The 10,860-nt window shown below is 45.9% G+C and overlaps 3 protein-coding genes across 3 annotated transcripts; all 3 read right to left on the minus strand.

Annotated features, from left to right (window-relative positions):
- Window positions 1–900: 900 nt before the first annotated feature.
- Window positions 901–1,467, minus strand: AOL_s00006g400 (uncharacterized protein; the record flags this gene model as incomplete). The annotated part of the gene is made up of 1 exon (XM_011119709.1): window positions 901–1,467. One exon carries the CDS (start codon window positions 1,465–1,467, stop codon window positions 901–903), a length of 567 nt encoding a protein of 188 aa, XP_011118011.1.
- A 162-nt stretch (window positions 1,468–1,629) lies between these two features.
- On the minus strand, window positions 1,630–2,382 carry AOL_s00006g401 (uncharacterized protein; the record flags this gene model as incomplete). Its single annotated transcript, XM_011119710.1, has 1 exon — window positions 1,630–2,382. The coding sequence occupies one exon, from the start codon at window positions 2,380–2,382 to the stop codon at window positions 1,630–1,632; it is 753 nt and encodes a 250-aa protein (XP_011118012.1).
- Window positions 2,383–5,333: 2,951 nt separating this feature from the next.
- AOL_s00006g402 (uncharacterized protein) lies at window positions 5,334–8,707 on the minus strand (the record flags this gene model as incomplete). The annotated part of the gene is made up of 4 exons (XM_011119711.1): window positions 5,334–6,430; window positions 6,590–7,375; window positions 7,559–8,172; window positions 8,250–8,707. 4 exons carry the CDS (start codon window positions 8,705–8,707, stop codon window positions 5,334–5,336), a joined length of 2,955 nt encoding a protein of 984 aa, XP_011118013.1.
- Between the last annotated feature and the right edge of the window lie 2,153 nt (window positions 8,708–10,860).

Here is a 10,860-nt window from a genome sequence, read left to right on the forward strand (position 1 = left end):
CTAGCCATATCAAGATTTGCTGGTGCTTCTTGTTGGCGTCTTGGGATATTTGAGCATTCGACTATTTCCTCAAGTTTTCCAGGCAATTTTTCCCCTTTCTTTCCAGTTTTGAGGCGTGTTGGAGCTGGAGGCGTTTACTCATTTCAAGATACTGCTGTTTCTTTATTTTCCCGGCTTTTCTCGAAGAAACTCTTTTTCTTCCTTCTCATTTCCCTTCTTTTTATCTTGCAAGAAAGTGAGCATGTGGTGGCTAGATATGAAGCTGTCTTGACTCCTCGAGGATGTACATATCCCTACTAAGAACGTATTCATCGAAGAAATGGCGTTGTATTCATGGAAGTTAGGATGCCCCGCATTTCCTCCGAGCCAAAAATCAGGATATTTCATCTACAGTCGTCAATTCTGCTTTAGGACTACACTGTTAAACCACCTTTCTCGATTGTTATTATCTCGAAGCTTTTACCCTTGGGATCTTGAGCAATTTTGTCGCATACTATTGCAATTGTTGGAAGGGGGTTTAGAAACCAGCCCTTTCTTACAATTGCAATTTTGGAGTTTCAAGCCGGTGTTGATTTTGTTGGTCGGCGCTTTCTGAAATTTGAAGAGCAAGTTCTAACGTTATAACGTCCATGCTCGAACGTTCATGTTAGGAAAATTTAAATACGATAGTTATGCTCGATAATAGAATGGTTGTAATTAAAATTTCTAGAGAAAGCTTTACTCGGGCGATTAGATGATATTTATTATTTCCCTCCCCAAGATTTAATATCCTTGTTATCGTGTTCGATAGATCTAGAGCAAAATTGTAAAATAGTGTCTCTATAGCTCTAGCGACCAGCGCTCGTGTTTCAAAAGGCCAGCAAAGCACATATCAAATGATGTAAAATGTCTGCATCGACACTATGTTTGGCCGTTCTTAGAGGGTTTATCGACTTGGTCTTGTTGTTCTTTATCCTCATCGTTATTCTTAGCTTCTTCTTTTCCTCCTTCAGTAGATTCGTCCTTCTTTGCACCTTCCCTTTCACCCGTCTTAGAATTATTTCCGCCTGACCCCGACCTCCCCGGCGTAACCCCTCTCTTCCAAATACTCCCACTACCCACCGCCCCAAAGGAAAGACTATTCCAATAGTAAGTATCCCTATTACTATTCGGCCCCTCCAGAAAATACGGTTCCTTCTCCCCCGGGACAAAATATCGTTCAGCAGATTGATAATTCCTTAACTGAGAAACCCTCAAATTCTTGGCAGCAACGTCTACACCTTTCCCGCCTCCTTCGCCCTTGTGGGATTTTTTCTTGTCAGTTTTGTTTTTCCACCATCTGTTGAAGGCGCTGTATAATAGTAGATCCTTTGTTTGGTCTTGTTCCTGGTACATGTCGAAGTCTTGGGTTGTGACCCTGTCGATGAAGGTCATGTCGTCGACTTTGGTGGGGTCGACGAAGGGTTCTTCGGGTTCTTCTTCTTCCATTTGGATGTGGCAGCTGCAGCCTGTTTATTTTTTATTTTTTATAAAGGTGACATTAGTTCTTCTGTTTCTTTTTATCTTCATTTTATAATTGTTTAACCATACTTCAAATCGATCAGATCGATCATAGAGGACCGCCCATAGAAGGATTAAAAGGGAAAAAAATTAAAACATACCATACATAGCAATACAATTATTCAAAAAATCACTATCGGGACAATGTCTCAAATCCGGATGTCCCGTAGGAGGTACATTATAGAGTCCATTCTCGTCGCAATGACAACTTTCGCATTTCGATTGTTCGTATTGGATAGTCGTGATCGCATCTTCGTGTGGGAAATCACTCGATGCCCAGTCCGGCCAGTGTTCCGGCGTTATACCCGGTATATGTGAATGTGGCACGAAATTCTCGTAGACATCTTGACTGGGGTCGCATTCTACGTAGAATCCACCAGTGCTGTAGATACTTGTCGGGGAATTTGATTCCGCGCGTGGTCGGTTGTGTAGGGAGGGGTTTGGGGTGGTTTGGTTGGAGAGGTTGAGGTTAAGGTTGGGTTTGAGGGGTGTACTGTTTACTGCTGTAGTGTTCACTTTTATGGGGGCGGAGAGGTTTGAGGGGTTGATTTTATTGTTTTTGAGGGGCGGTATAGCTGTTGGAGATCTGATAATGGAGTTTATAAGTGTAGTCGTCTTCGCGGGGTGTCTACTTGAACTTGAAATAGTGGTATTTGAACTCGAGATATCGATACTTTCTGTTACGCTACAAGGCTCTGAAATCGTAGAGGTCGCATCCGGCTCCGTCGTAAGTGAATCTGAAGCGCCGATATAACATGGTATGGCTAATGTTAAAGATAGGAATTGAATGAATATAAATAACAGTCGTGGTGTCGAATAAACCGGACTCCTGGATTTCTGCATTCTGTGATTCTTCTCCCTATTTCTGCACTAAGAGGCGCATTTAACCTAAAGAACTCGGCATATATATATCCTATTTACCCTTTGCTGGCGAGGTTGATACGATCGATCGTAGAAGATAGAAGCTTGTAGAAATTTCGAAAGTGCACTGGAAATTATCGGCTTTAAAGATGGAAGAAAAGAAAGCGCAAGTCGAAGTTGTCCAGTTTATATTGCAATACGTCGGAACGTTAAATAGCACTCGAGACTTTCACCCCGAGCTCTTCAGGTGATCAAAAGTATAACAGATGTCAGATCTGGAGCAAAGATCAAAATCCGTATCCAATCAGGATTGTTCCGAAATGTGCCTTCCAACTAGATCTTTATAGCATTCTATTTCCTACAGTGCAGTGCTAATCTACTATCATATGTGTCCCTTACCGGCTTTCAGTATTCAATTTAAGTTGTAACTCTTGTTCTTACGGCAAAGATTCTCAAACGTTCTGGAATGACCATATGATTAGTATTACAACATTAAGGTCTAAAGCTTAGGAATACCTTGAAGTTTGACAAAATTTAATTCAGGGCTTATATGTATACATATATATATATATCTATCGTTGCATTGCATTGGAGTTTGATGTTGTCGTCGATGTTAGCGATATATATACATACTACTGGTGGCCTTGTACATACGTTCATCCTGATAAAATTCGATTTACTACTAAGTATATAACTACCAATCCTAGTTTCTGCCAAGGCGTTACCCTTCCTTCTTTTCGTTCCTTTGTTTGAATGAATGAATGAATGCAATGTTAAGTTAGGCATAATTCGGAATATACTACGCATATTGTTGGTCGCGGGGTTGTTGTTGTTGTAGATGTTGTGTTTTATCTCAATACCCAAGATTCACAGCAGGCCGCGAAGAAGTACAACTTAAGATATCTTGGTACAGCTCTTATGACATAAAACAATACGAGTTCGAAGTTTGCAATTGGTATGGAGCAACAGGATCATCTCGAGTTTCAAAGTTCTAGGCTTTTGAGATATATTTTTGATTGTGGCGTAGTATGTTGATACTATGTTAAATTTGGCCGCAAAGCTAGCTAGCTTCAGTGTTTTTCGTTGGTATCACAATGTTATATCAGCTTCTTACAAAAGGAATGTTAGACGAAAGGTGTGTATTCTGATATTGACGTGATAAATATTACATAGATAGACTAGGTCTCGTAGGTTTATAAAAGATAGTTAGATGGAAAAGCGTAAAAAGTGAATTTGTAGCTATCGAAAATGCCAAATTTATAAATGAAAAGAGAGACCGATCTCGAGATCTCGAGATCAGAGCAGCATAACAATAAAAGTACGAACAAGGCACCACTCATCGTCATCGCATGAATCAACTTGAAAAACGACCAGCTAACACCCATTTTATTTAAAAAGCTTCCTTCTCGACCCCTCCCAGGTCATCCGCACCCTCTTCTCTCTTAACCATCGAACTCCCAAAACCGCCCGAACTCGGACTATACTCCAAACCCAACCACCTATTCGACAGTTCCTCTTGAAATTCATCAGGTCCTTCAAGCCAATAAGGCTCTTTGGTATCCGGTGCCAGTGTCCTGTATCTTTCCGCCCCTTCCCAAGACAAATAATGGCTGTCTCCCCTGTAAAACTGACCTACGTCGAATCTATAATTTTTACCGATTTTGTAAAGATTGGGAATCCTGTCGAGGGCGTCTTGATAATCGACTTCTTTTCGCCGTCTGGACGAATCGGGGGCCGTTCCATCTGTGTTAACCAATGCGCAGCCCAAATCCATAAAGTTGGGGGGGGGGGTACAGAATTGCACCCACTTGTATCTTGCACGAGTAACCCAAGTCAGTAATATAATAGAGATTCATGACAGCTCATAGTCCTTCGAAGCTTCTCTATTGATAGTGCGTATACAGCCAACGACTTGTGTCACAGGGCTTGAAGATGTGCCGCTAACAGTAACAGCTCGTGAATACCTCAAGTACGATACTTACGGGTGATAGCAAATAGTTTGAGGGAATAATACGAAGACACACTTCAAGACCTTGAATCATCAGGGTTTGAATTCATATCTCTCTATCATACAATACATCCATCCATCCTGATTCAAAGAAAATCTGATAAAACGAAAAACATGAGGAAATATATATAAATCATCGCCCTTTGCACTTCTTCCGTACAAAGTGGATGGTTATTTCAACTTAGCTTCCTCCCTTCATCCCCTTTGAAAAATGAAAAAGAAAAGAAAAGAAACATTCAAGAGTGAAAAGACATGCCCACTATGGGAGCGCCGTATTAGTTACAGAACGTGTCTCGTGCCCATCATAATATTCGTATCCGAATCCTCTACAAAATAAAATAAAAGGTGTAGCGAGAAAAAAAAGGAATTTTGAGAAACAAATGCCACTTTTACCTTCGAGAAGGATAATCTCCATTCTCCAGTGCAAGAATCCAGTATAGTATAGGGCAAGAACAATTTTGAGTTTCGCCAGGCAAAAAAATAAACTAAAAACATAAAACATAACCCATTTTGTATCGAGAAAGCATGGCAGAAAAGACATATGCCAAAACAATAATACAATATCGTAGTGGCAGCTTCCTGGAAATTGTGAGGCCGAAGAACGAGCAATGCTCCTGGCATAAGCGACCAGCGGGATGAAATAATAGAACGATGTTATCATCAGCAAGTCGAAGGGAAATGCGGACGATTGAAAAGGCAGATCTTTAAGCTTGTTGCGTAGGAGAGTTTTGCGTAGGTTAGACTCCGCAACCACATCGGGGAAATGTGTTGCGGCGTCAAATGTGGGAAAAGAACTCATGCGAAGGTCGCTAAATATCGTACAAAACTTCGAGAGGAGAAAAAGAGAGGAGAGGTCAAGATGGAGTAGATCAAGTTAAAAAGAAGATATGACAGGTGGGATATTAAAATCCCGTTTACCGTGGAGTCAACGAATGAAGTCTCTCCGGAAGGCATTAGATGTTGATGTAAGCCAAGGGAGTTCAGTGATATCAACACGCTTGAAGGTTGGGTATGACTTTGCCGTAATTATACCCGGCTTCGAGGCAGCTGGGGAATCTTCATTCACCCTCCAGGCAAAGTCAAAGCCATGGAGACGATATCCTCTGAGCTTAATTAAAGCCTTTTCCTTCTCCCTCAATAGGGTGCAACTTTCTACCAATTTCTTCGAAACGCGCTGGAACGAAGAAATGGCATTCTCTGATCGACGTGTATCTGGAGTGCCAGCTGCCCGGTCGAACAAGACTTCCTGGATTTGCTTAGCAGCGGGGATACTGGCTTCAACAGCATCAGACAGCGCTTTGTATGCATCAATCGTGTCACAAACCGCTTCACGCTGTATCAGGGTCAGATTGATGTTTGAGTAATCCCAAGCTTGGGCTTCAGAATTCGTCGGGACGAGAATGCGCCTTGTGAGGTCGGCAGGAGTTAGAGGAGTTTGAACCAACGGCAACGGGACTTCCCGTTCCTCTACTCCAGAAAATATGGAGGAGACAATGGTATCAAATGTCGTGTCAGGATCCTGTGGCTGTGCGAGAGGGTTGTGGGGGGATGGAGTAAGATGTTGTTCTGGTGTTGCTGAGCTGAGACGGGAGGGTGTTCTGAAGGGCGAAGCAAAATTGCTCGCCGGAGGAGCGTCATGATAGTTGGCAGATTCTGGGTCAGGAGCAATGTCAATTGCTTCGAAAGTTCCACCCACATTTATGGTGATGGCTGATGATCTGGAGTGAGAACGGTGGATCCTGGCACTATTGGACTTAATAGAAGAACGACTAGAGCGTGGACTGATAATTTTGCGTGGCGGAGAGTTCGGAGGATTTCCCGAGGCATCATTGGTCGGAGACTGAGAGAGAGAACCAGAGGCTTTGCGGCGAGATGGCTCTGCGTATTCGTTATCTTGGGCGTTGATGCGCTCAAGGCGCGTTTCCCGAAGGCCAGTGAGTCTTCGCTTTGTCTCGCGGCTAGCGTGGGCCAAGATTTCTGGGGGTGTTGAGTATTGAGGATTCGAAGTTTGCGAACCATCGTCTGGAGTATACTAATCCCCAGCTCGCGGTTCAGGCTCCGGAGTTTTTGGTGGTGATATTTCTGATTGTAGGGTAGGGGTTGGAGATATTGATCCCGGATATATTTGCTCTGGTGATTCCGGGTGTGGCGAACAACGTTCATCTGGAGAATACTAATTACCAGGGTTCGGTTCGATTGGCGCTGGTGGATGATCCGAGCTGTCAAGTCGTTCTAGTTCATCTTGGCAACGCTGGAGAAGCTTCTCTATCTCGGCACGTTCCTTTTCGATCCTTTCGCTTTCTTCTGTGATTCTTTGCATCTCAGACTCGGCAAGTCGCTTGCGAGTTAGGAGCTGTTGGCGTTTGACAGCTGGATCAGTAGACATCTGGAGCACTTGGGATTCCATTGGGGTGGCGGGTTGGTTGAGAATGGAACTGATGCTCTGCAAGCGGGTGGTAGAAATATCTGCAGGCTCCCCAGATACATGGGAACCGCTGCTCAGTGATCTTTTACGTCCTACGCTAGGGGATGTAGTCGATTGCAATGGGGAAAGCCTTAGATCGTCTGGAGCCTGACTATTTGTCATTGGGGCCAGTGTTGTGCCCACGCTTCTATAGTTCGTAAAATCCTGAGGCGCGTATCGTCCTGAATTCACCAAGCTCGGATCAGGACCCATCATTGCAGCTCTATAGTTGGGTCTAGAGGGATCCTCGGTATCAGACATTCTGGCGTCGTCGTCGCGGTGCGAAGGATAGTTTGATGGCTGTGGGGAGGAATGAGGAGAGTGGTGATATTCGTTTGGAAGAATTTGCCGTTGTGGACTTGGATAGTCCGGTCGAGCCAGAGGATGCCGCGGTATCGGCGGAGGGGGAAAATGACTTGGGGGAACAACACGCTTCCGCCTCTTTATCACACTCTTCTTCATTGTCTCCGGACGGTGGACTCCATGCAACTTATGATAGAGACCTGCATTATGATCAATTAGCCCCCGCAAATAGCTCACATAGATAGATTTCCCGCTCGGATTTTGAAAAAAAGGGCCCATGATGAAAAGAGGATAAAGGTAAAGCTTGATGCTAAGCTACCTAGCTAGACTCAAGCTCCCATCCGCCTCTATTCGAGATCCTAAGGTGAAAATATAGTACTTACCGCACGCATTACATATGGTATGCCCAGACTCGTCTCTCCTCCAAAGCGGTGTAATCGTCGTACCGCAATTCTGGCAAGCGGGGACCGCTGTCGTCGTCTGGCCCACCGCATCGATCCTTGGTTCAGCTAGCTGGGGTCCACTCGCCGGTCTCGGAACGCTTTGAACATCGCCGTTTTGGTTGCCAACACTGCTGGCACCAAAGCTACCATTGGCAGGCTGACCTTGGCCTTGTGGCCCATCTACGGCGAAAGCGTTCGCCCCATTGGCAGCGACGACAAACTTGGCAGCCTTCGAAACTCGATTATTAAAGGCCGGACACCCGTCGCACCCGTCCTGGCCACCAGTCCCATTACACTTTCCGCCACCTGGACAAGTACCAGCGGTTAGGTGGCTGTCCGCAACGTAGTGCGCGCCAGCATGTGTGTTGGCCTGGGCCTGGCCAGCTGGTATGGGGATTGGCCCCTCTCCTCCGATCGAGACGGAGTTGGGCGGGCGTTTAAGAGTGCTTGGACGAGCCGCGTTTCTGGCCTTTAGGTATAGGCCACATGCATTACATATGGTCAGCCCATTAGGTGCCCGTCTCCACAAGGGAGTTCTCGTCGTACCACAGTTTCTATAGGTAGAAAGATAAAAATTAGTAAATGAAAAGAGAATTTCTACGTAAATCAATCAATCAACCAATCCACTTACGAACAGACCTGTCCTTTGGACTGCGGCACAGAAGTGGAAGCCATGGCACTTTCATGTGCCGCAGTTGCCAGCTGTTCAAGGTTCTGGGGTTCTTCATAGGCGAACCCCTGCCCAGGCGAGCTTTGCGCCTCACTCCCACTTTCATCTCGGCGGTCGATGAACGAATCATCGACCGGCCGATCTGGTAGCTGGATATCCATAGATCGGGACCTTTCATCGTGACTGAGCGACGGAGTGCCGCTAGCCGAGACATCCTCCATGATCGCATCCAGGCTAGGATCGATCTGTTGTTCCGAGTTTGGTTTGGATGACATCGTTGTTGTGTGTATCGATTTTGAGACGATAGTCTCAATCTGGTGATCGGTGCTATCTGTCCCCGTTCCTTGGTGAGTTGGCTCGGGTGTCGACATATATGGGGAAGGAGAGTGTTGGTCGACATGCGGTTCAGGGTTCGCCATTATATCTATTGTTATCCCAGGCATAGGCCCGAGTCGTCCCCTAGGAATGTATGAAGGAGTAAGGTGTAATCCTCGATCGTAATGAAAATCGGAAGTTACGTGTGAGAACGTATCCAATCGAAGGGTAGCGAGTGTTGCAAAGCCTCGCTAGGTACGGCGTTCCCGAGCCTCCAGCAGGCCTTCGTGAGCTCCAGGAAATTGTTTGGTGAAACAATTGTTGATGCCGAAGGGTGGCACAGAGTGGATAGGCTGCTTGACCAAAAGCAGCTGAGCTAAGAGAATTGTCGGCGACAAATCAAGCAAAGCTGTCGGACTGGTTATAGGTCGTGCCGGAAGTTGCAACTAGTCCTGCAGAGGATTTCCAAGTGAAATTTGCACGCTGATTGATGGAATGACAGGGAAGGGTTTTGAAAGATGGATTAGATAACAGTAACAGACAAAAGTTCCCAGGGTCAGACTTCTTGGCTGTAGGAGGAAGAAGCAGAAGAAGAAGGAGGGAGAGAAACCATGGGAAGTTAATGGAGCTGTAGAAGAAGACTGAGAGACGAGTAGAATGTGGACATGAAGTAGATACGAAGATAGCGATATGCGATGAAGCTGGGGATGATGGTGGTGATGGTGATGATGATGTCGAGGTTGATGGTGATGTTGATGGTGATGGTGATGTTGGGGTTGAGGTTGATGGTTGATGGTTGACAAGAGGTGGAAAGAAGAGGAAGGGAAATAGTGCGATGCTGGTTGGCTGGTTGGCTTGCTGCTGGCTGGCTGGCTGGCGGGCTAGTTACTTACTTTAACCTGCTTGGTTGCTTGGTGTGGGCCTGCTGGCTGGACGACGACTGCAACTGGGACTGTGGACAGCAAAATAAATTATTAGACACTGCAGACTTTCATTATAAATTAAAACCCACAGCGCAGCATGCACTAATTACTCCCCAATTCCACCGCCGTCGATTGGTCAACTGCAAAAAAACGGATTGGAACAGGAAAGTCTCTCTGACAAAGGTACTCCCCAGGCAAGGCAGCTGCACGCAGGAGCTCGACCCGGTCAACTTGTCCGCCTGTCAATGGTTCGGCGCCGGCACACTGACTGAATGCAGATGCAGATGCAACATTGCAGTACTTATCATTGAAAAGAACAAAGTCCGGCGCAGGAACTCCTTCCCGTTCTTCCTCTGAGAGAGGGGAGGGGGACCTCGAACTACATACATACATACACACACATACATGCACGTATGTAGAATGAGCTATCGCTCACACCATGAAGAGGCAAGATGGTTGCAATGGCCGCTAGCAGATTACCGGCTTGGACGCCAATGTTCGGGAATCGAAGATCCACTATCCCCTAGGCCACCCTATGCACAACTTGCACACTAGGCTAGGGTTGCCGGTCTCCCCGCGAAAGTAAATGCACTGCCCTTGCCCAACATCTAACGTTCAAGCTAGACGTCTTATTAATCTTGTTGGAGGCGTGAACGTGGGAAACGAAACCTCGATCCAGTGGTCTCTTCGGATATTTACCCATGGGCAAGCAAGTACAATCTAGCGGGAGAAGAAGAAAGGGAAGGGAAACAATCCATTTAGCCTTCTACACCCTTGAACATCGAAGTTTCCCCAGCTTTCAAAGGAGAAGGCTCGAGCCAAACGACCATGTTGAGAGATTCAATCCCTTCCGATGACTTCAGAACGAAAGGGAAAAAAAGGATTTTGCCAGTCCACGAGAACGAAGACCAATGATATGACACCAGTGACATCGAACAAAAGGACACTAGCCCATCCTGTATGAATCACAGGGAATAAGAAACAACTCTGGCTTTTGCATTCGAGTGTGGATTCCAAAAAAATCCAAAAAGTTGATAAACTTTATACATAGCTGGAGCTTCTGTTGGAGAGTCCAAGCTCATGTACATGTATGTACCTCCTGCCCCATCAATATTGGTGGACTCGGGTCCCTACCCAAATGCAAGCTGCACGCTCTCCTTCACACGAGGAGGCTGGCCTGGCTATCTTCCGGGACATCTTCGACACCTCCGCGGCCAGGGTGCCAAAACCGGCGGCGGCATCGAAGTATATTCTCGGAAAACGACGTTTCGACGCCATGGATAGCTACCCGATAATTTTTCCAACCGCATGCGCGTGCTATATCCGAGAGAGAA

This window comes from Orbilia oligospora (assembly GCF_000225545.1).
Source record: "Orbilia oligospora ATCC 24927 unplaced genomic scaffold scaffold00006, whole genome shotgun sequence".
NCBI lineage: Eukaryota > Fungi > Ascomycota > Orbiliomycetes > Orbiliales > Orbiliaceae > Orbilia > Orbilia oligospora.